Source organism: Anser cygnoides, chromosome 11, assembly GCF_040182565.1.
Source record: "Anser cygnoides isolate HZ-2024a breed goose chromosome 11, Taihu_goose_T2T_genome, whole genome shotgun sequence".
In the NCBI taxonomy this organism is placed as follows: Eukaryota; Metazoa; Chordata; class Aves; order Anseriformes; family Anatidae; genus Anser; species Anser cygnoides.
The window spans coordinates 17,764,598-17,788,777 of NC_089883.1; the positions used below are offsets into that span (position 1 = coordinate 17,764,598).

General features: G+C 43.2%; 1 protein-coding gene across 6 annotated transcripts in view; it reads left to right on the forward strand.

The window, feature by feature from the left end:
• Positions 1-24,180, forward strand: part of MYO1E (myosin IE) — a 259,158-nt gene that overhangs the window by 165,229 nt on the left and 69,749 nt on the right. The window contains exon 1 of one of the 6 annotated variants that reach the window (XM_067004124.1): positions 1,425-1,566. The exons of the other annotated variants lie outside the window; for them this stretch is intronic. Within the exon in view, the coding sequence (XP_066860225.1) occupies positions 1,564-1,566 (3 nt within the window). The 5' untranslated portion in view covers positions 1,425-1,563. Of the gene's footprint in view, positions 1-1,424; positions 1,567-24,180 lie in introns of those variants that run through there. 6 annotated transcript variants of the gene reach the window in all.

Genomic DNA, 24,180 nt, shown 5'->3' on the forward strand with positions numbered 1-24,180 from the left:
GGCAAACTGTTTTTGTCCTAGTACAATGCAACTGCTGTTACCTTCTGTTGGGAATTGAAGTGTGGAACTCTGTTCCTGCTTGGTTTCTGCTCACTTTTCAGATATATTTGTGTTTTAATGGTAGTTGCAGATCATGTTTACCACGCAGCTACTTTCTCAATGAAAATATTCCCTTCCCCCTCATATTGATATCAATTATGTCTAAGCAATCTGGTAAGGAAATGCCCAGCTTTCCATGATCACAGCGTAGCCCAGTTGAGCTGAGAAGGTGCTCTGATCCTCTTTAAAACAGCGGAGGAAGCGTATACAAGGAGGCCGTTCTGCTTCATCCAAACACCACAGTCTGTGGGACCAAAGAGGGGCCAGGTACACAGCGTAAGTTTTGTCCCCTTCCTGCGTTGAACACACCGGGGGGGCTGAATTTGTAACGCTTGACCAAGTGCTGGAGGTGTGCAGAGCAGCACGCAGGTGCTGCAGCCAGACCCACCGAGGCACTCGCAGCTGTGCGGGGCGGCACGGCCCTGCTGGGGCGCGCAGCCAGCGCCTGGCCCGGAGCAGGCTCTGCTCTGCGAGGCAGCAGTGGGGCCGCTCGCGGCTCGTCTCCGGGTGCTTTTGGAAGCCGGTCTTTGGCTGTGAGAATAAGCAGTCAGTTCTGAGGAAAGGTGTTCTGGACAGAACCTCCTTACTTTTTCTTGACAGCTGCACTTCTGTTTGATTAGAGCTTAACCAGAAACCTGTAGCGTGGAGTGAGAGGGGAAAGGTGCCCGCTGGGCGTGCTTCCAGGGCGGCTCGGAAGCGCTGTCAGTGCCCGAGGAGGGGGCTGACGGTGCCGGTGCGGCGGGGTTACGTGTAGCGGGAGCGGCGTTCGGGGACCGGCTGAGGTCGGAACCGAGGCCTGCAGCGTGGGGAGGGAGGGAGGGAGGCTGCGGGCAGGGCCGCGCCGGGTTACCGGGTTACGTTACCGGGTTACCGGCCCGTCCCCTCACGGGGCTCGGTCCCCGGAGCGGCACGCACCGGCCGCGGGCCCGTGCAGCCGCCGCTCTCCTCCGGGCGGCGGGCAGCGAGCCGCTGCGAGCCGCGGGGCCGGGCGGGCCGAGGGGCGCCGCGGCCCGGGAGCGGAGCGGCAGCAGCGGCAGGCGCTGGGGCGGGGGCCCGCGGGGCGCGGGCGGCGCCGGGATTCCCTCCGGGAATGACGGGCGGGCGGCGCGCGGCGATTGGCTGCGCCGCGGAGACTTCGCCATTTATGGACACAGCGCCCGCGCGGCCGGCGTGGGGCACCCGTTGCTACGCGCTGCCCGCCGCCGGCGCGCGCCCGCACCCTGCCCCCGCCGGCGCGAGCCCCAGCGCTCGCGGGGCCGCCCCGCCCCGCCCCGCCGCGCCCCAGCAGCGAGCCGCGAGCTGCGCGCGCGGGAGGGGAGGGGAAGGGAGGGGAGGGGAAGGGAGGGGAGGGCGGGCTCGCTGCTGCTGCCGCCTGCCGCCCGCCCCCTGCCTCCTGCGGCCGGGCCGGCGCTCAGCGGAGCCTCAGCGGAGCCGCGGGCAGCGCAGCAGCGCGGAGCAGCCGCGATGGTAGGCGCGGGGACGGAGGGGAGCTGGCCCGGGGGCTGCAGCCCGGGCGGCGGGGAGCGGGGGGGGCGAGGGTCCGGGCGACGGAGCGCGGAGCGAGCGGAGGGGCCGGGGTCGGGGCCGGGGCCGCCCCCGCTCGCTGCCGGGGGGAGCGCGGCGGCCGCACCTGAGGCGAGGCCGGCGGCGGCTTCGTCCCGCGGCGCCGGGAGCCGCGGCCGGCGGCGCGCAGAGGGGTGACACGGCCGGCGGGACGCGGGCAGGGCGGGAGGGGCTTGGCCCCGGCCCCGGCGAGCCGCGCTGGGACGCGCCGTGAGCTCCCGCCCGGCCCGGCCCCGCGGCTGGCTCCGGGCGCTGGCGGCGCTGGGCTCTGCCGGCCCGGCCGCGGCTCCCCCCGAGCCCCTCGCGCAGCTCCTGGCGCCCGGAGGCACCTGCGCCTGCCCCGAGCCCCGCGCGATCGGGAGCCGGCGGGGGGGTGGCCGCTGGGTTGGCTTTTGTTGTGAAGTAAAGCGCTGCAGGGGCTATGGAGCCGAGGTTTCCGCCACACCGCGGGGTAGCGATGCCCCCACCCCTCGCGGCGCTCGTTTGGGAGCGAGTAATGCTGGGTGGGATTAGCCCATGTGCTCCCAGTGAGCTGGGTGTTTAACCAGGTGATTCAAATCAGTCGTTAGTAAGTAACCTTTGCTCCTCGGCGTGCGTTACCTCATGGATACCTGTGGCACTTGTGGACTTCCTGGTAGGAACTGAGTATCGTTCCCTGGGCTGCTGATAATCTGTCCAGGCAGGTAGGAGCCGCAGCACAGGTCACGCAGAGATGTCTGCCTGTGATCAGCCTGTCTGCAGCCAAACTGCAGCGGGTGCCATTAATTCCGTTCTAATGAAGGGCTTTAATCAAAGTATAGCTCTCGTAAATGCATGCAAATAAGTGGTAACACACTCAACAAATGTTACTTTATCAAACTGAGAGAATTAGTTTAGATATCTTCTAATTAGAAGATATTCTCTTCTACGAACTACGCAGGCAGTTTTTGCCTGGCTCGTGAACAGTACTTTTATGGTTCTCCCTAAGCAATCATTACAATCAAGCCAGAAAAGATTGATGTTTTTAAAAGCACTGCTTTTTCTGAGACCTATACCCAAACGATTGTTTGATAATCCATTAGCAGGTGGTGTTTTATAACGTAGCTGGCAGAAGGACTGTCTGACAGGATTTCTAATGGCTGCTTATGAACATGAATCACACTGCTGTCCTGTAACTTTGCACTCTTTTCTGTGCTGTATAAAAAAAAAATAATAATAATAATGTTGTTTCTCTTATTTTTGCCTTGACAATTTTGATTTGTGTGGAGGGGAAGAAGTTACCACTGACATCAGTGGCAGTTATTTCACGTGGTGATTTTCAGGCAGTTTGATAGAGCAGAGTACGCAAAGGTGGTGACCCCAGTGCAAACGTTCCTTCTCTTTCAGCCTCTGCCATTGCGCATTGCCCTCCTTGGGCCTGCTGGCAAGACTGCAGTTGTATGCAGCTTAGCTATGTGCATGCACTTTTTTGCTGGTTTATTTTTAAGCCAGGTCAATATCTATATCCGGTTAACAGTGTGGTTTCAGGAGGAGTTCTGCAGTCATGGAATGGGTGAGCTGTTTTGTGACCGTACACTGCAACATGACGTGGGAATGAGAAAGAATGGGGCAAAACTGTGTTAAAGCTGACAGCATTAAGGAACATTGATAACGGTTGGGATTTTTATCTTGAAATGCATTCCTTTTGTTTATTTTTTACTTTTTATATATATATATTTTTTAATTCAGAATCATAGAATGCTTTGAGTTGGAGGGGACCTTAAAGATCACCCGGTTGCATCCCCCTGCCATGGGCAGGGACATCTCCCACCAGCTCAGGCTGCCCAAAGCCCCATTCAGCCTGGCCCTGAGCACTGCCAGGGATGGGGCAGCCACGGCTTCCCTGGGCAGCCTGGGCTAGGGCCTCACCACCCTCTGAGTGAAGAAACTAGAACCTCCAATGGTTTATCTGTAACTTCAAAAATCCATATTGTGCTAAGCATAAAGTTGTCTCAGTTCAGTCATGGACTAGATCCTTAATATTTGGGAAACCTCTCAACAAAGCTCAGCTGAAACTTTCTTGAAATGGCACATAAGATCAGGTGAACTTTCTGCGGCTTTTGCTTTTATGCTGTGAATTTGGAATTACTTTCACTTGACCGTCACAGTGCAATTAGATAGTTCATGCTGTTGCATTGGAGAGCCTACCAGAGGATCTTATTTCAAGTTGCACAGAGAATCTGAATTGTGCTACAAAAATATTTTTTTAAAAGTCCTGTCATAATGTGTTTTAAGGTCTGATCTTAAACATTGCACTTAAAGTAGTTCCATAGCTTTCAATGATGGACTATTCCCACGAGTACTGCCATCTGGCCCTGGCTTTCTCAAGGGTCAGACGTTGGACACTAATGAGATCACACAATACTGTTGGTAAGGCATAAACTGCTACCATATTTATGTGAAAGACAAACGTCCCAACAGCAACTGATCAGTGATCAACTTGGCTTGCTTTTGTATGATCTGTTATACATTACTTTTACTGTAGTACCAATTTGTTACCTGTTACCGCTTTGTCACTGAGGGGAATGAAAAGGGAGGGCTCCAAGAGAAAGCAGGTTCAACAGCATCTGGAGTATCTTTGAGCAGAAGATATCAAAATCAAGACAGGGTTTTCAATTTCAATAATGTCAAGCAAAAAACGTGTTCACATGTAGCCTTTAATCAACTTTTCAATACAAGCATTTTGCTGTTGTGCTGCAGTCAGAATGTGCATTCTCTGGGCATGTTTGGTGGCTTCCTGTTTCCACCTCTTCAACAAAGGTGGAAGGAGAACTGGGTGATTTAAAAAAAAAAAAAAAAAAAAAGGTTTCTCTGTACAGAAGTTCAACATAGCTTGATATGAGTAGAGGTTGGATGTTTATAGTTCAATCCAGCAAGATGTTGGGGATGTCTTGGTTACGTGTAGTGCTCATGAAGGTCTGCAGAAATGAAAATGACTCAATTACACTGTGTGGACTTGCTAGGCTTTAGGATTTGGCCTAAAAGAGCTTGTGTGATGTTAACCGGGACCTTATACTGTCTTAAGCCACCTTCCTGTAAGAAATTCACAGGCAAGACACTGATGTTTCTATGTTAGAAGGGTGCTTTTCTGTCTGGTGCTGCAGACAGTAGCATAAGCTCAAACCTTGCTCTCTGCCAAAAGTGGAATAGTAGAGACAGTAACAGCATGTGCTTTGCATTATGACTAGAGGTGCATTCGTGGAAAAATCTTCCAGCTATATGGTGTTCCTGTCTGGGATATACATAAAATATAGTAACACAGTAGCATGTTCAATAGCAAAACTGGTGATTCATACTTGATGTGTTTTGTTTGGGTTTACATCAAGTGCATGCTTTTCTCTGCCTCTTTCTAGTCTAGACCTTTGGAACGGTTTGTGGATATATTGTGGATGTTAGAGCACTTTTCAGACAACATTAATGTAGGTGGAACATTGCCCAAATGCGGCTTTTGCAGCTGATTAAAAACTGAACATGTAAATGTATATGTATGTACATCCTAAACATTTTCCTCATAAGTCTTTTACTTTCCAGAATTACTTTTTTTTTCTTGTTCATGCATAACTACCTTATAGTAAAAGAAATGGGGTGAGAATGCCGTTAGTACTTTGTAACTAAGCTCCTTACAGCCACTTCTTTTAACCTGAAGTACGAGGTAACTTGCCCTTGTCTTACTTGCCTAGTCTTTAAACATTGCTGCATATGAGTGAGGGGAAAGTTGAAACAATCTTTTTAGAGCTGTTGTGACAGTTGGCCGGTGAAAGGTTGTCAAGCTGAATTCATCAGCTCCCAAAAAGTTCTCAGTAAAATCTTAGCAATAACCTCATCTTGAAGTACGTTGTCTTACTTGAAACATTAAGTAGTTGCACATCTCTTCAGAGAATTTTCTCAGCTACTCCTGTAATGACTTAAATATTTAATTTTCTTTCAGCAATACCAATTTGATTTCTTCCCAGCTTCTATGAGTTAAAAGATGGTGTAAAAATGACATTGATCTAAAAGATCATGCACCGCCTTATCCGAGTTACAGCTCAGAATGAAGTTTTTTGTATTTTTCTACTCACAATGTCAGTATAAGGAATCAGAAATGCCTGCGTGTTTAGGTTTGGCATTTAATACAGTACGCATGTATTACTAGTGTATATATAATGAACATGTAAACAAACATCTTTGGAGCTACAAAAGAATCCTTTATAGCAGTAAAACCTAATTAGTTTCAGTTGTTGCATCTGATGAGGAAGGGAAGAGAAAGGTAAAAGGTAGTCTTGCTTGCAAAGTTGCTGGTTCTTGTAGTTGCTTTGCCAAGGACCTTGGGTAACCCTAGGCACAGTGTTACTGGGGTTAATTTCAAGGGTTCTGACATAAATTGCTATAGTTCTGCTGGTGAGACGAGCCTGTGACCTGGCTTACTGTGTCAGCTTATTAGTTGTCAGATTTTTTGCTTACCCCTTGGTTCTGGTTGCTGCCGCGACACATGGCTTATAAATGACAAATCAGTCTGCTTTTTTTTTTTTTGAACCCGAACTGTAGATCTAGATGGTGTGCTGCTACTGGGAAGTATTAAGAGCTCTGCTAAAGGGGATTTTGTACCTAATTAAAACGGTTGTTCTGGGAGTTAACAGCTCAGAACTAGAGGGAGAAAATCAAAGCAGCAGTTCTCAGAACTGTGAAGAGTGAGTATGTTTGTTTTACAAAGCTAAGTATTTGAAAAATAGGCCAGTCCCTCTGCAAACAGAAATCATCCACAGGCTTTGGCAAGAAAGCGTCGGCTTGTGCTACTGTTAGCTTTCTGAATGAAGCTGCTTTGTACTATCTAATCAGAGTCTTATCTTGAATATATGCAACAGGGGTTTACATCAGCATGGAAGGCTAAAAGCCCTGTGGGGAAAATCATGTAAAGTTTCTCTTAGACTTTTTTTTTTAATCTGTTGGACGTCAGTCACTTCCCCACTATCTTGTTGTCAGAACAGTTCCGTGGCGGACTGATGCTAGTCACAAGCAAATAACCAGCATTGTTATTACCCCTGTGGAAGTGTCTTTTACTGCTTGGGAGTGGAGGAGTATTATAGATATGTGGGCTGCTCAGTCATTTCTGCAACCAAAAGACTCTGTTAGCTGTTGTAGGTTGTGCGGCTTCAATTGTTTTTACTATATGGGCATAAAGGTATTCGTAAATATCTGAGAAACACGAGAGTAAACAAGAATTTTCTCCTTATCTTAAGATCTGAACGAAGTCTTACACAGAGGAGTTGTTTAGGCCTTGACCTCACCCAGTCGTTGGGACCCTTGTGCAAGCTCCCCAGCCTCCTGCGCTCCAGGGGGCTGGGCCGTGAGGAGCTGCGTGCCTTCGGTCGTGCCTCCCTGGGCTCCTCGCAGCCCGTCCCGCTCCTGCTGCCGTCTGTTGCCTTCTGGGCTCCCGATGCCTGACCTGCCCAGGAAGTGCGGCTGTTGCTCACCTCCTGACTCACCCTCATCTTCCAGCTCTCCTGTCCTCCACCTACTGACTTCCTCCCCTTCTCCTGCCCCCGACCTCTTTGAAAAAGCAAATACCCCTGGGGAGACCAGGTGTGCAGTCATGTCCTGGCAGGGCGGGGAATCCCTCTGCTCTGCTTCTCTAAGCTATTGCTACAGGTGGAAAGAGGTTTCTTACCTACGGTAACGCATTTCTACGTGCTGAACCTCACTGGTGTTATTAGCCTGTGTAACAAAATACACCTCATCCAGATGTGTACATAGCCAGGGAGTTACTGCTCCATGTGCAACAGCAGCTACATCTAAGCTCAGGATTAATGTAAATAGCCTAGCAAGGGGGGTGCTCGAGTATCCATTTCCAAAGACAGAGGCATTTAATTGCCATTAAAACCATCGGTGGGTTGAGTTCATAAACTGTCCACTTGTTTAAAAGCTTTTACTTGAAACTGCGAATGTTCTTTTGAACAAAGCCAGGGGAGAGCTGACAAGGTTGGTGCTGACAGTGTGTGTTGGTGGTTGGAGCAAGAGTCAGGGGTTCCCAGCCTCAGCAGCAGTGATGCTTACTGGAAGGCGTAGTTAAGAGGAACTGTGCTAGTCTGAGGAATTGCCTGCTAACATAATTAAACAAATTCAACAACTAAATGAACGTTAAAGTACAGCAGTTAGCAGATCTTCAGCGTGCTTCATGCTTCTGGAAGTGTAGAAAGGACTGTAAAACGGTCGGTACTCTGCTTTCTTGTCAGCTGGGTGATTCTTCAGCTGCCAGACATGCCAGAAATGGTGAAAGCTGCTTCTGTCTGTCAGGGGAGCAACGCAAAAGGTGACAGCACACCCCCCGGGGTGGGACGATAGCTATATATTTATTTAGCTGACTTCAGCAAAGAAAATGAACATAAGTACTTCAGACAAAAACATGTGATTCTGAAAGCTATTTTGATGCTTTGTTCAGCAGTCTGAAGTCTAAATAAAGTTTTTTGGCACTCTTCAGACAGGGCTAGCAGTTTTGTAGTGACTGGCTGCACTTGTTCCTGAGCAGGAAGTGTGAGGATTTTTTTCTTTGCCAGCTCAGAACCACTCACTGAATCACCTTTGTCAGCTGAGTGTGAGTCTGCAACCAGCTCTCTGTCAGCCTTGTCTAATTTAAGTGTTGAAGAAATGTTCAAGTCTGAACAGTGCAGCCTGATATCACTTATAAACTATGGCATCTACGCTCTGGCAAATGTTCTTAACGCTCAGGATTTTAAATCTTTCATGCTCATGTCTTATGAAATAACATGCTGCCAGATGTTTGATCCGGCACCTAGGACGGTCTTCTGTTTTCAATCTGACATTCCACAGCATTTGTGAGGCTTTACATTCTAGGCAGTTTACCATTTCTTGCTGTTATTTTTGTACTGATTTATATCTTCTCCTGTGCTTTGAGTTGTATATTGCTAATAACATAAATACAGAAGATGGAAATTGGGGCTCTTTGTCAGTAATACATTTGCATTGCCAAGTGGTAGTCAAGAATTTCTCATTTTTTTTTCCTGTCTTGAAGGATACAAGTCTGTACAACGCTGAAGTGCTTCCAAATTTGCTTTTGCAGTTAACCCTTAACCCTTTGTTACTCCTAATTCTAGAGAAATACGCTAATACAAAGTTTATTTTTATCTCTTACAACAAGTAATGCTACCAAGTCCATCAGGTTGCAATCCCTCTGCACTGATAGCTCTTTTGGTATGAAAGTACTCTGTGTGAGGTGGGTTGGTAGGAAGAGTCCAAGGATAAAAGGTTGTCCTATATATTGTAAATATTTGTGTATTTACATAATTTTGTTAATTAGTTTTTGAGCTGTTGTAGTTCTCCAACATGCACTGAATGCGTTTTGATTGCTCAGTTTTTGGAATACTGATTGCAGATGTTTTGGTGATATACTGATATACTTCATTTGCTAAGAGAAAGCAGTGTTCTTAAGCTGCATTGAAGGAGTACTCCTTTATTAAACCTAATCTTAATGGCCATTTCATGGTACTCAAAGACAAGTGCATGGTTGGAGTACTTGTGTTTTCTTTCAGTATGAGAAGAATTTTATTTGTATGTTTGCACGTTGTGAAAGAATCTGTTTTCCTATACTGCACCCCGGTTGTATTCCATATATACCTAAAGAAAGGGCAAATATGCAAATAAGTGTTTGAGGAGTCACCTTTCCAGTATAGGTATGCTTAAGTGGGCTGTTTCAATGATGAGATTCCAGAAAGGATATAAAGCTACAAAGCAATGCATTCTCACTTTTTGACATAGGTACTAGCGGTGTACACAGTCTGAATTATGAAATAGTTCTACACTATCTAATAATTGCAAAAATTCATGTTTAACTGGCTCTCTTTCTATCTTGTTTTTGGCACTTGTAAATTGCCTCCTAAATATGGATCAGGAAATCTGATGTTTTTGCAGGAGCTAGTGATAGAACTATATTGTCTAGGGAACAAACTAATTAATCACAGGACTCTATCATTGTATTAGATTGTTGTATCATTTTTTGTTCTGTGATCTTTGATTTTTGATACTACAGTTTTTATGGAAGTAAGTTATAGACTAGATACAGTATTCTTGTCAAGAAACTTCTGATATTTTCTGCCATAATTTGAATTAAAATTTTGGATAGTGTGGAAACTGATGTATATAATTTTGTTACATATAGCTTCTATGCTACAGACCATATAATATCCTGCTGCAACTGTTGTGTAAATTTTTGTTCCTGTGTTTTAATTCATGAGAACAGATATTTGACTTTACCAATTAGAAAGCAAAAGTAGTTCCACTGAGTACAGAACTACTTCAGCTAGATTTCCAGCCCCACACTCTCTCCTTAAAAACTAGTCCTTATGCACAGTCGTGTTTCTAGGACCTGATACTGTTTTGTTGGTAGTTCCCAAAGCCTTTTTCAGTGCTTCCCCTCAATTTTAAATATGCACTGGAAACTACTATATTGGTCAATAATTACTAGATTCAGCAAACCAAAGATTCCTACAAAACCATTCTGGTCTTTGCAGTGGAAAAGTCAAAATAACTTGTTAGGGTAGGGCAGTTTGGCTCCTTGCTGTTCTGTGTGCTACCTGCACAACTCAAACAGGCTGCAGTAAGGTGACTTCTCGTAGCTGACTGGCCTGGGTGGGGGAAGCACGGGCCCGCTGCGATGTAGTAGTTCCTTAAACCTGCTGAGATGCTTGTGGCAGAAGTGCTAGAAATACATAAATTGGGTCAAAGTCTATCCTGAATGGCCTCCATGTTGTTAGCCCTTCACTCACTCTGCAATGGCCGTTGGCTCTGCGAGGCATCTCTTCCCCCTTCCTGAGGTGCCCAAGAGCTCCTAATTACAGATGCTTAGAGCCTGCCTATGCTAGTTGCAGCGGTTGGGGGTGGCATTAGTGCACAGTGTTTGCGTGAGGAGAAACCAATGTTTTTTTTTCCAGCTAAGCAGCAGAGAACCTCAGGGTTCATATTTGATGGTCAGTGTTAAGTTCTGTTTGCAGTAGTTGAAGGCAAAGTCCCTGCAGAAACGGCCTCAGGACACCATAAGGATCCATGTCCCGTTCTGTTGGTGATCCTATTCATGGGAATGGAGTATGAGCAAATAGTCTTGACTCTTCAAGTTGTATTTGCAATAACTTCCATAGACTGTGCTATTTGTTGTGGGTAGTGTGGCTGTATTGTTTTTTAAGCCTGAATTAGGCTTGACATGGTTATGAAGAAGAAAATGAACTCAGGTGTTACTTGTGTCAAATGGAGGTTCTGGTGTGACACTGCGTATTTCTGTGGAGGTCTCATTCAGGATTTAGCCTTCAACAATCGAAAACTTGACTTCCATTTAAAGCAGGGTTGTATGGGGAGGGGGAAGAGGGGGGAGGCAAGGTGGCTTCATTGTGACAGAGGCCACTGCTTTTGCTTTTGGGCCATGTTGCACTTGTCTTCATCTTGGCATTGGGTTGCAACCACAGAGGTCAAGACGTGATTGCTTTCAGATGGGAGGATAAGGATGGGTCTTCAGCAGAGCAAGTCAAATGAGGAGCATACCTACCTACCCAAGCGAAAAAAAGACCTGACAGTGCTTGAGTATCCAATATGTGAAACTCAGGGTGTATGTTGAGTCTCTTGAAGTCAGACAACTGCTTCTAGGAACTAAAATGTTAGTCTGGTGTCTTAAACTGCTTGTAGATATTTGTCTGTAACTGTCACTCCTGTCTTATAGCACTGTGTAAGCACTTGCATCTGTATGATAAACAACTAGATCCAACGTACTGGAGAAAATTTGCCCAGTTTGGTATTTGCTTTAAATAGCAATTAAATCAGCATATATGATGCTTGCCAGATAATGAAATTAAAATGTTGTACAATTACAATAGTTATGGCTTAAAAAAAATGTACGTACAATAACAAAGGTTCGTCGGCTCTAGCTTGAGGCTGCTGTCAAACACACAGGAACGTGCACTCTGACAGAGCTCAGCACAGTCCTCGCTGGCCTTGGCATCGGTCTCAGGAAAAAGTTAGTTGAACAAAGTACTTGAACATATTGCAAGTGGTTAAACTTAAGCGGCGCACAACAGTACAGAATGGATTGATTATTTCATGTAGATAGTACTACTGTTAACTGACAGCTTTGATACTGAAAGGAGTATCTACTTTACCAGTTTGTAGCATCAGTTACCCAGCTGACTTTTCCAGAAGTCTTAGAGCTATTCCCATGAGTACTACTCTTTAAAGCTTTTATAGTGGTAAATAGGATTTCTGATTCCAGGGCTTTTAATGCCTGAAATACCAGCACACCCAGTCCACAGAGACCCGATCTCAATTTGCAGAAAAAGTTCATGACCAACAGTGGTTTCTTCCTGTAGTTCACTTTGTGTTTTTATTCTTGGTTCATTCTAGGAATGCTTGAGAGGAAATGAGCAGTGGGTGCTTATTCCCATATTTGGTATCACCCTAGACAAAATGAATATCCTTCTTCCATTGAGAAATGGATGATACAGTGTTTCTGAAAAATCCAGCCCTCCAGTGACAACCATGGGTTGATCTTGACAAGGTCACGTCAGGCTTATTTTCCTTGTAGTTGCATACAGGGCAGTTCTCTACAGGGAGTTACGGTGATGCTAAGCAGTCAGGTATCACTAGCAGAGGGAAGTGGATTAAGATAAATGTTTGCATCTTTTGCAACAATAAAAGCTTGTGTTTACATAGTTACAAGCCCTTGTTCTACAAGGGAGTTTGTCTTAGTATTAGGCATTAATAGGGATATATTTAAGATTATGTTAAACAGAATTGGAATTAGTGGATGTTATAAAATACAGTGAAATAAATGTTCAGCTTTTAACTGCTGATGGTGGAAGAGGAAAGAATAAATAGAAGATAAATGTCAGCTACATCTCCTAACTTACTCCTTGTTTTGTTTTTTTTCTTGATGTGTACTCGGATGGGTTCATGTTATCTGCTGTATTCCAAGTAGAGATCTGGGGTTGGGGGGAACTCAAGTCCTAAACCTGGTTTCTTAATCAGGCACTAATTAAAAATAAAATAGAATGAAGCAAATACAGTGCATTTCAGAAGAACATCGTAATCACTAGACACATACTCCCTGCTTCCTGCTGCCATCACGGGCTGCTTTACCTGCTCCCATGTAACTCATTTGTAAAAATACCAATTAGTTCTGTGACAGCATACTTTGGTTTTTAGTTTAGGAGTCCTGAGCTTGACCTGCTCTTGTTAAGTGTTGCAATCGGTACTTAAACTCAGACTAACTAAAATTCAGCTGCATGCGTCAGACTAACCAAAATTAAACTGTTATGGATACATTCTTGAGAGAACTAAAAATGACCAGGATAAGGAAGGAATGTCTGAAACCCACCCAGAAAAGCAGTACACAATACAAAGCTCTCAAAATGAGCCCTGTCTCAGAGACATAGGATAAGTCTATAAACTTAGCCTAACTCTTTGTCAGTCCTCAAAATTTCTTTTGTGGAAAGGAATTTTAGCGCTGTTTATTCTGAAAACAATCTTAACTATGTGAAAGAAAGCAAATGCTGAAGCAAGTATATTTGGGCAGTGCTGACAGTACAGCTTGTACCTTTGGGTGTATAGGCAGATACCTCATAAACCTTCTTCAGTCACTAAGGATGTTCTGATGAATCTGGAGGTGGTAGCCTGTATGTGATAGAGAAGCATGTTACCACAATTAATGAATTAATCATAGATAGCTATTTAGTCTGACACACCTCGAGAGTGTTCACCTACTGAAACCTGGTTTTCTTTTGTTCAGATAATTTCTTAATGATACAGGCGGAGGCATTTTTGTACATGAGGTCATTAGGTAGCTTGACTCTTTCAGTCTTTTCTGTCCTTAGACCAGAATACATTTAAAATTGAACAAGGAGTTAGCTGGCATGCCCTGCTACTGTACGGGATGATTTCTGTGTGCTGAGTCTGTGTAGCTTGAACACTGAAGTAGTGTGTAGTCTTTACTCACTGCTCTGGTTGAGTAACCCTTCTGCTTGGAGGTTAAATAACAGCAACAACTGCAGGCTGATACTACTGTTTTTTCCAGTTAGATCACACAAATTGTTATTGAAGAAAGAAGCTTATGTTGTTTTTCTGCATGGATTTAATTACCACTAGTCCTGTTCATCAAAACATGTGTGAATGCTTTACTGCTTAGGTAGCTAATAGGCACTTAGTAAGCAACTGAAGCTGTTGGCAGCTCTGATGCAGGATTCTTGCCTCTTTTGTTTTGAGGGTTTGTGAGCTTTCAGTAGCTGGAGTTCTCTGCCCACTAACTTCTCAGTTCTGTTATCCTTTTCATAGCCTCCTCCTTGACAGTACCTTGGCAGGCTTTTTCTTCTCCTAGGATGTTTTTTTTTTTACAAGCAAATACAGGGGTTGCCAGTCTCTGCCTGTATAGGGAAACAGGCAAAAACTGCATGGCTCCCCAAAAAAACAGGAGATTCCTCAAGCCCTGCAGAACACCTATCAATAGCTGCTCTTCCTGGTGTCTATAAATCGATTTTTTTGTCTGGCTAGAGTCCAACCTGGGACTGTAAGGGACAAATCAAGTTGAACTGCTTATATCAGCTTGATTGCACCCTGCCTGTTACAGTTTGTACTGGGTCCCTGATGCTCAGGAGCAGTTAAATAGCTTGTAATTTAGTGTGGTGGAAAAGACTTCAGTTAAAAATACTAATGGTAACTTTTTACTCTTCTAGAATCCACTTACGAATTTGGAGAGCTCGTCTTCCTCACCTACTCTTCAAAATGTAGCCACAGAGTCAGGAACTGGGGTGTTAACTCCCTCTTGTCAGGTAGCCAAGGTCATGAGTTTTGCATTTGAAGTGGCCAGTCTTTTGGGAGGGAGGATATCCAGTTTGATTTCATAATAATTTTACATGAGGACCACAGTTAGATCTTAAAGTTAGAACTCAACTTATTTCTCCCACACACACCCCTCTCCAGGTCTTTGAAAATGTTTTGTCATTGTGCTCTATACAGATGCAGAGTAGCAGGCTAACTATAAACCACTAATCCTGTTGCTGTGCTCTCAAAGTGCAGGTGTACACACAGGAAAAGAAAAAACAAAGGGGAAGCTAATATCATCTGATTACCAAAACAAAAAAGCATCAATTCAGTAGCTAAAATTATGTTCAAGCTGGTAACAGGATATGGTGAACAATGAAGAATGTGTTTTTTTTAAAGTTCCGTCGCTAAATGTGTCCTTTTAGGGCTTGTTTTGCGTTTAGTTTAGGCCAATAGAAATTTGTTGGGGGTGCAGGACTGGAAATCTAGCTCACTTAAATGAACCCATTTACTTTCTTGGCATGATATCTTGATTAGAAGCTTAGTCGTTAATTTTTAATTGGTATTTTTGACAACTTGGGATTATACTCAAGACCTAAAACTGAGTAAAAGTCTTCTTTAGGTCAGCTAAGACAAGTCTTAACGGAATATCAGAACTGGTAGGTGGGGGAGAGTACTTTCTATTTTCTATTGGAGCTGTAATAAAATATATAGCATTTTTATTAATTCCTATTCCTGTCTTTCAGTCTAGTGTGATGTGCAAGAACCTTACTGTGAAGTACCAGAGCTGTGATCACTGCTTCTCTGGATGTTGTTTTGTTCTGGTGCTGTTCTAATAATTCCTAGGGAATATAGCTAGGGGGCATATTCCTAATGGCTGCTACAGCCTCTGTGCTGTGGAGCTTTTAGGACCTTAAATAATCTGCAGCACGTGAGAGGACTGGAGTCCTATGCTGGTTCTGACAGACGGTGTATCCAAACCACACTGTGCCTTCTGTCACGGGAGGTATGACTTGGTCTGCAGTAGTCTGAGTGGCAGACCCTCCCTTCTCAAATAAGAAAGGGAATAATGGGATTAAATGTAAGAGGGAATGGCAAAACAGTCTGGGCTAGAGAGATGGTGGGAGCCTAGTTTAATCCAGGTAAACTGTGTCCAGCCCCATTGTGAAGTTCTGCTCCTTTGGTGCCACCTTAATACTCATCTTTTGATCAACTCATTAAACTCATCTGTTTATGAGCCTTCAGTGCTGCTGATGGAACTGGTTTAGTCTAACATCTGTAGTTCTAACCTCATGTAGGAAACTTGTGCTTGTCCTCTCTCCTATTGATCAGCCGTATGACCTCAAAATACTCAGCCTGAATGTGTGGTCATAATGCTAATTCCTTGGCTTCTCTGATTTGTCTTCCACAACTTTCCCTTTCACATCTTTTACTTGTAGTAAGCCTTTACGCACATCTTCCTGTGTTCTGCTGCAAATCCCACAGGACACGTCCCACTTTATTACAGGCTTTGTGTGATTTTTGGATTTGCCTTAAATGTTATCTGTAATTCTATATAATGCGATGTGTAAGTTACACCTTTACTGGTAGTTCCAAACAGCTGGTAGTTGACTTACTCAGTCAATAGTTCTTAAATGGTGTGTGTAAACACTGGAGCTTTTTTCTGTTTCCTTTTAAAAAGGTTTCTATATAGTGCATACTAAAGGAACACTTACAATAAAACACATGGTATAAAGGCAAAGTTTTGTTTTGTAGTTTGCAATAAAGTGGTGGAGATGAAAATGGATGTACAATTATATCCATTCACAAAGCTGGCTGTATGAATAGGTCCTATTATTACTTCTGCCTTCATTCTGAAATGTCTTTACAGTAGATTAAAATGAAAACGCTTACTTTGTCCTGTGCTAGCACTAAATTGACAAAACACCACTGGTAAGATCTCTAATATAGGAATCTATGGAGTAGTTGATGTTAGATATTGCCTGTACACCACAGACCACAATTGAGTGTTAACAAATGGTATGGGAAAGCCTTCCATAATGCTAGCACAAAAAGGCTATTACTGTACAACTTAAAATGCACGATGTCTTTTTCAAGCTGCTGGAAATGCAGTATCTAAAAGCAATACAACTACTTTAGGGCTGGACTCCGGAGCAAATAAATCTGTTCTTGCAAAATGTTCAATTGCACCTTTAATCACTGCAAATAATTTAAACCTCTTTAACAATTTATTTGAAAGATCTTTTCCTCTTTGATGGTCCTTCTGCACCTCCAGTGGGCCATTTCTGACTCATCCATGACTAAATTACTGATGTAGCTCTCTGTAAAATCCTGGGCTTCACCTGATGCTCTCCCATGCAAATGCTAGGTAAACCAAGCCTTGCTGAACATTACAAGATTTGACAGGAGCAAACTCCAAAGCAAGATAGCTGCAGGCTGCCTCCTGTACTTTTGCACTGTGAATTGGTGGAAATAAAATAATTCTGGCAGTCAGACATTGCGCAAGGAGTATGCAGAAGCACATCTGTGTATCTAATGGCTTACTTCTTTAATCGACAGATTTTAAGTAGTGCTTTCATTAATTGGATGAGGCATGCTTAGCTGCACAGCATACTTCATACTTAATATGAACAAACATGACATTTTGTTAGAGAAAGAAAAATGCACAGGCAGAGGAGGGCTGTGTTGGTTAAAGATCATGTGCCTGATGTACAGTGTATTTTTCCTCTATTGCTTCATAGAGGACACAGAGAACTGTGCGTGTAAAGGAACCTTGCAGAAAACAAGCTTTTCCTCAAGTGTTATACTTCAAATAGACCAAATCATGTAATGGCATCAGCATGTGAGTGAGCATGTGAATCCCAAACCGATGTCACCAAATGATCACACTTACAGCTTCAAATCCCAGCTTATTTGCTGGAACAGTTGTTGTGTTCCATAGCTCATACCTTTACCTTTTCTATTATGTGCTTGAAGTCCTGCGACAGGATAGCATGCTACCCTCAAGTGACCTCAGTGGGGGCATATGGCCCACTCCATATGACCACATGCCTGTGTCCAGTAGTGTTAACAGTAGTGGGAGATGGCAGAGTGGCTGTGAGCTGTATACTCTTGCCCAAATTCACTCCTAGCGTACAGCTACAGTAATATGAGGAGATATGGTGTTTAAAACCCAGCATTTCTTTAATTTAATAAAGTAAAATCAATAGACATCGGAAACGATAATGAGATTTAATAGTACCATGTATGGAACACTTAATAGGGAATTGTGAAGTGAGTTGTTCATCTACATAGTTCAGAACTTAACTAAATGAGGCATTCCAGTGCACACAGGTTTTAGATACGCATTACTGCATTTAAATGCAACATGACCTACAGAAGATTCATTTTATCACTTACAATACAACAGGCAAGAAATTATACTGAAGAACACTTTGTGCTAGCTTGTCTTTTTATACTGAAAAGTCTGAACAACAACAAAAAAAAGCATAGGTTTTCCTTAACTGTGAATGTATTAACAATGTAGTGAGTCTGAAATACTAAAAGCTATGTTCTTACAATAGTAAAATAAAAAAAAAAATTGTTCAGTTGCCGTAGTTACAGCCTTTATAGCCTTGCTTATTTAAAAAAAATAAAAATGTGTATACACATGAAAGGTTTACCATGGAGGATATTTGAAGATCCAATTCTATGATCAACAAAATGACTTTCACTTTAGAGTGATAGATTAAATGGAATCTGTAACTTCAGTTTTTAGCTAGTTCTCTGAAATGTGCACACGTGGATGAAACCTTATGACTTGTCGATGAGGTCCTCCCTTTATTTTCCTTTGGGAGGGCAGTGCCTATAAAAATGGATAGGGTACTTCAGTACTGTCTTTACTTCCAGTCCTTCAAGGACAAACATTCGTAATTCGCCTGAATATTTTTCTTGTAAGCAAGGTGAGGATAGTTTTCTTTAAGTTTAAAAAAAAAAAAAGACTAAGTAGCAAAATGAGTTGACAAGTTATTACAAATACCTGGATGTTTCATGGTTCTTTGTTCTTTTTTAATTATGTGTACATAATTAGAAGAATTGTTTCTTCAGAAGCCTCAATGAGCTTCAGTACTTTAGCTGTTGCATAATTTATGTTAAAGTTTGTTTACACACTGTTTATGGCACCAAAAAGAACCTCAAGCAACTGTTTAAAAAAAAAAAAAATTTACCACCTTCCTTTATTCACCTCTGGTTAATAACATTTAAATTCAAAATGTCTTGGCAAAATGTTTATGTGAAGACTGGCACTATGCGTAGCCCTAGCACTGTGTTATGAGGGCCCTCCAAATCTTCCTCCCTTTCTAGATTATTTTTATTCCATGGACAAATGTTCTGACGCATTTTGTTTCCAGTCTTTTTTTTTTTTTTAAGGGTCCTTTTCTTTATTTTCAGGGTTGTGTGGATGCTATCACCAAGTACAAGCAGCCTCACTCCAAAATGAGCTATGCTGGACTGTTTTGTTAGGTTTATTTATAGAGACTAAAGAGGGGTGTCTGTCTCTGTCCTTAGGAAACTTTCGGAGCACTGACTTCTTCAGACTGCACTAAAGTGATGGTTAGCATACTATCAAAGAATAGCTTGCTTTTTTTGTAAAATAGTTACCAAATCCAGTGTCTGACAGTGGTCACGAGGAAATGTTTGTGATTAGACAGAGGAAGAAATCATGCTTGAAGTTACAGGGAACCCCTTGTTAGCAATCTCATAACCAGATTTTTTTTTCAAAGGAAGAAAACAGAATTTTATGGATGTAGACTTATAAATGTAGAAGCATGTACTCCATCAGTGCCTTGGCATCTTCTCATGTGTTTTCAGACATCATAGGTCAGTGCTCCAAAAGTTCATGACATTGAATTAAATTCTGGATTGTCGTAAGAATCTTACATAATAATATTATTGTGGAATTTAGGGAAAACACCGAATATGCAGTAGTAGAGAACAGGCAGTAGTTGTGGTCTGCAGTCAACTGCAGCGTCTCTGTTGCTCTATCTTAACTTTCTGAAGTAGCAGAAACAGTAGTCTGTTTCTTAACCAGGGCTTGGAGCTGCCTGTTCACCTGAACCCTTCTCAAGAACCAGATGTGCTATGGACATCTGCTTCGCAAACCAAAGGTCAGCTCAGGCACTCACAGAGAGAAAGGGTCAAAACCAGGCAACTGTGTAGTGGCAGAGTTAGAGGTTGTTCTCTGACAGTCTGAAGGTGGAGTAAAGCTCTTCGTGCATTCCAGTGACTGAAGCCCTGACAATGGATCTGCAGGTTTGGTATTATTCACAGGCTAATAGAGCACGTTGAACCCTTAAAGTCAGCATCAGGGGAGTCTGTAGAAAAGTGTCTATATTTCTTAAGAAGTTTCTTTTAGGTATTGCTTCTGGGATGCTCTCCAACACTTAGCATTCTTTCTCCTTTGTTTCTTGGTTCAATTTGTGTCCAAGTGTTTCTATCTCAGGTGTGAGGAGTAAAAAGAAACTGGTGTGGAAAGGAGAAATACAGTGGAAAGGTTTGTCAAAGTTCATGATAGACCTGTGCAGGGTAAGTGGAAATCACTTATGTTTAATGGATACCGAGTAACCAAATAGCTCTCCCTGTCCATCTGCATGCCTTACTTGCATGATGATGGTGCACATGAACAGCTGAGGTATATGTGGCAGAATGCACTCTTACTACTACAGCTACTGGTGTTGTATTTGGGTCAAATTCTTAGCACACCACTTTAAAAGGTATTTGTTTTCAGCAAGGTAGAGTCAAAGGCAGCATTTATGTCACAGCTGAAAGACCTAAGCCAGTCCTCTGGTCCTCGTGGGGTTAGGAGGAATATATTTAGCAAGCTGACACACAAACTTAGAGCAAAAACTACCTCAGTACAACTTGTTTTTTAAGCAAGAACTTTATTTTAAAAGGCCACTAATCTTGACTTAAATACTTAATGTAGGAAAACATAAAGCTTTCTTTAAAAGGCTTCAACAGAGTGTAATGAATTGAGACAGCTAAAAAGCTAAAAGCAAATAAAAAGGATATTGGTAACGAGCATTTATCTCATGTCTAGGTTGTGTGAAGGTTGGGGGGGGAAGAGTACTCATCTTAACAGCTGTCTCTTGTGAATCAGTGCTGAGCTTAGATGGAAAGTCAATATTACACCTAGACTTTTGCTGCTGAGTACTGTGTGAAACTCAGCTGGTCTTAGTTTACATTTCCAATGACTTTTTCCTTCTTTTTGGTTTGTTTAGTTTATGTGGGTTTTAATTTGGAGTTCAATTTGAATGAGCCCAAGAGTTAAAAGCACTGTACATCCCAGGCATTTAAGTTTAATATGAATTCATGTTTAAGTCCAGCAAGCTGAGGTCATCAGACAGTTAATATCTGAAATTTAAGTGTTTTCTTGATAATTCTCAGATTTGGAAACCTCAGTGAAAGTAACTTGTGGTTTAGCTTGAATTTTACCTGTTCTGAGTTTTCATTGTGAAGTTTAGCATATGCTTAAGATAAAACCTAGCTAGCCTTCTCTTTTGAGGGTAAGATGCCAAATTCTTTTACCATTAAGAAATGTAGACAAGTAGTTGATAAATTGTTTTAAAATTATACAAAAGAGGTCTTTGAAGACAGTAGGATCTACTAATTTTGGTAAGGATACAGATGGTAGTGATGAAGAAGGGAACAATGTAGAATGTGAAATAATCACACAGTATCACAGATTTCTAGGTTGGAAGAGACCTCAAGATCATCGAGTCCAACCTCCGACCTAACGCTAAGTACTCCACTAAACCATATCGCTAAGCTCTACATCTAAACGTCTTTTAAAGACCTCCAGGGATGGTGACTCCACCATCTCCCTGGGCAGCCCATTCCAATGCTTAATAACCCTTTTGGTAAAGAAGTACTTCCTAACATCCAACCTAAACCTCCCCTGTCGCAACTTTCGCTCATTCCCCCTCGTCCTGTCACCAGGCATGTGGGAGAACAGACCAACCCCCACCTCTTTACAGCCTCCTTTAAGGTAACTGTAGAGAGCGATAAGGTCGCCCCTGAGCCTCCTCTTCTCCAGGCTGAACAAGCCCAGCTCCCTCAGCCGCTCCTCGTAAGACTTGTTCTCCAGACCCCTCACCAGCTTGGTCGCCCTTCTCTGGACTCGCTCGAGCACGTCCATGTCCTTCCTCTAGCGAGGGGCCCAAAACTGAACACAGTACTCGAGGTGCGGCCTCACCAGAGCCGAGTACAGGGGCACAATCACTCCCCTAGACCTGCTGGCCACACTGCTTCTTATGCAGGCCAGGATGCTGTTGGCCTTCTTGGCCACCTGAGCACTCTCCTGGCTCATATTCAGCCGACTATCAACCAATACTCCCAGGTCCTTCTCTGCCAGGCAGCTTTCCAGCCACTCATCTCCCAGCCTGTAGCGCTGCTTGGGGTTGTTGCGCCCCAGGTGCAGGACCCGGCACTTGGCCTTGTTGAACTTCATACAGTTGACCTCAGCCCATCGCTCCAGCCTATCCAGATCCTCCTGCAGAGCCTTCCTGCCCTCAAGCAGATCGACACACGCACTTAGCTTGGTGTCGTCTGCAAACTTACTGAGGGTGCACTGGACGCCCTCATCCAGATCATCGATAAAGATATTAAAGAGGACCGGCCCCAGTACTGAGCCCTGGGGGACACCACTAGTGACCGGCCTCCAACCAGATTTGACTCCATTCACCACAACTCTCTGGGCCCGGCCATCCAGCCAGTTTCTAACCCAACGAAGCGTACGCCAGTCCAAGCCCCGAGCAGCCAGTTTCTTGAGGAGAATGTTGTGGGGAACTGTGTCAAAAGCCTTACTGAGGTCAAGGTAAACCACATCCACAGCCTTTCCCTCATCCACCAAGCGCGTCACTTGGTCATAGAAGGAGATCAGGTTCGTCAAGCAGGACCTGCCTTTCGTAAACCCATGCTGACTGGGCCTGATCGCCTGCTTGCCCTGCAAGTGCCGCGTGATGACCCTCAAGATAATGCTAAATACAGATTTGCATCAATACAGTTAGGGGGGTAATTTATTTGGATTGGGTTTCAATTTGGATGCTTTCCATCTTTTCACTGTTCTTGAGTGTTCAAATAGAACAAACTTTCAGTTAAATGAGGTGTCCTCAACAAAGGAAATGTTAATAATTTTCTGACAGGAAGCCAGAGTCAGACATGGGTATGGAAACAATAAAGGGGACAGGAATATGCAGTATCACACTGTTCCACTTCAGAGATGTTTTTAAATAAAATTTGAGCAACTTACCTGTATTTGTATGCAACATTTCTTTCTTCAAAGCTGATAAGCAGCTTTCCATTCAATTTCCCTTTAACAGAATTACTTCGAAACCGATAGATATTTATGATGCTGATAGTGAATTAGAAGTCATAACAGATGTTTAATTTTGGTGTTTTACATATTTCTGCAAAATCGGTGAAAAAGCTACTGACTTTGTGAAACAACAAGCTTTTAGAAGTCATTAAAAAACCCACTGGAATATATTCAGAGCTTGTTTGGCTGGCATCTCTGCCTAAAACATAATTATGCCAATACAACATCTGCAAAACTGAATCTAATATGTATCCTGATAGTATCAGTTTCCTCTAGCAGATACATGAAGAAAGCTGGTTTAGAAGTGAAATCAGTTGTCAACACATCTGGTAAAAACCTATAGCTATGGAGGTAGCTGGATGTCTGAACTAGCTTTCTATTAGTTTTCTTGCTTCAGTAATTTGAATGCTAAATATCTCCATGAAACATTCCAGCAATTAAAAAGACCCACACTCCCTCCTCCCCAAATAAACAACCGACCAACCAACCAAAAAAGAAACAAACAACAACAAAAAAAAAACAGACAGAAAGCTTGGGGAGCAGAATAGCTGTTTGTGTGAAAAGATCTCTTTGGTGTAGACTAATAGGAACTGTCATTTGACCTACCAAGTGAACTTCTGCGCACAGTTCATAAAATGAAGACACTGCAATTTCCGGGATCATACATATGCGTTGTTGCAACCTACATAATAACCATGAAGACCCAATCACCTAGCTGTAAAAGGTTGTATTAAAAATTATGGGGCCAGATACTTCCTTTAATTCAGCTACTAACCCTGGTGTTCCACTGGAGTAGAATGAATTCTTCGTATTCTGAATGCATTGCTATGCTTCCATCTTTTTGGGACATCAGCTTTCCTGGCAGAATGATACGAGGTACTTAGCCAATGGAGATCATGTATATTCATTTTTAGCTTTATTTTTCTCAGTGCCTTATGAATTATTATGCAAATGTGAAAGTCTGTAGAGTGGATATAAAAGCTTAATGAAAGGTACAGTAAATAATTCAAAGCATGGGATCTGACAGAAAGAAGATATGACAGCCTTATGAAGTCTTAAGCAGGCTGCGTTATTTGGAAAAGCGTTCAAAGAATAGCATGCTTTTCATGTTGACTAGGAAAACACTAATAAAAGCCAGTGAAATAAAAACAAGGTATTAAAAGAAGCTAAGTATTCTATAAAACCAAAATATTACTTGCTGTTTTTTATGTACTTTCTTCCTGAAGCTGCTCTTACCACAGAGTTGACTGAATAAACAAAAATATTTTAGAAAATTAGTGTAACAGCAAATGTTAAGTTTCCATATGAATAATGGGTATGTGGAAGATGATCTGGTTATGAGAGCATCTCTAATTTAT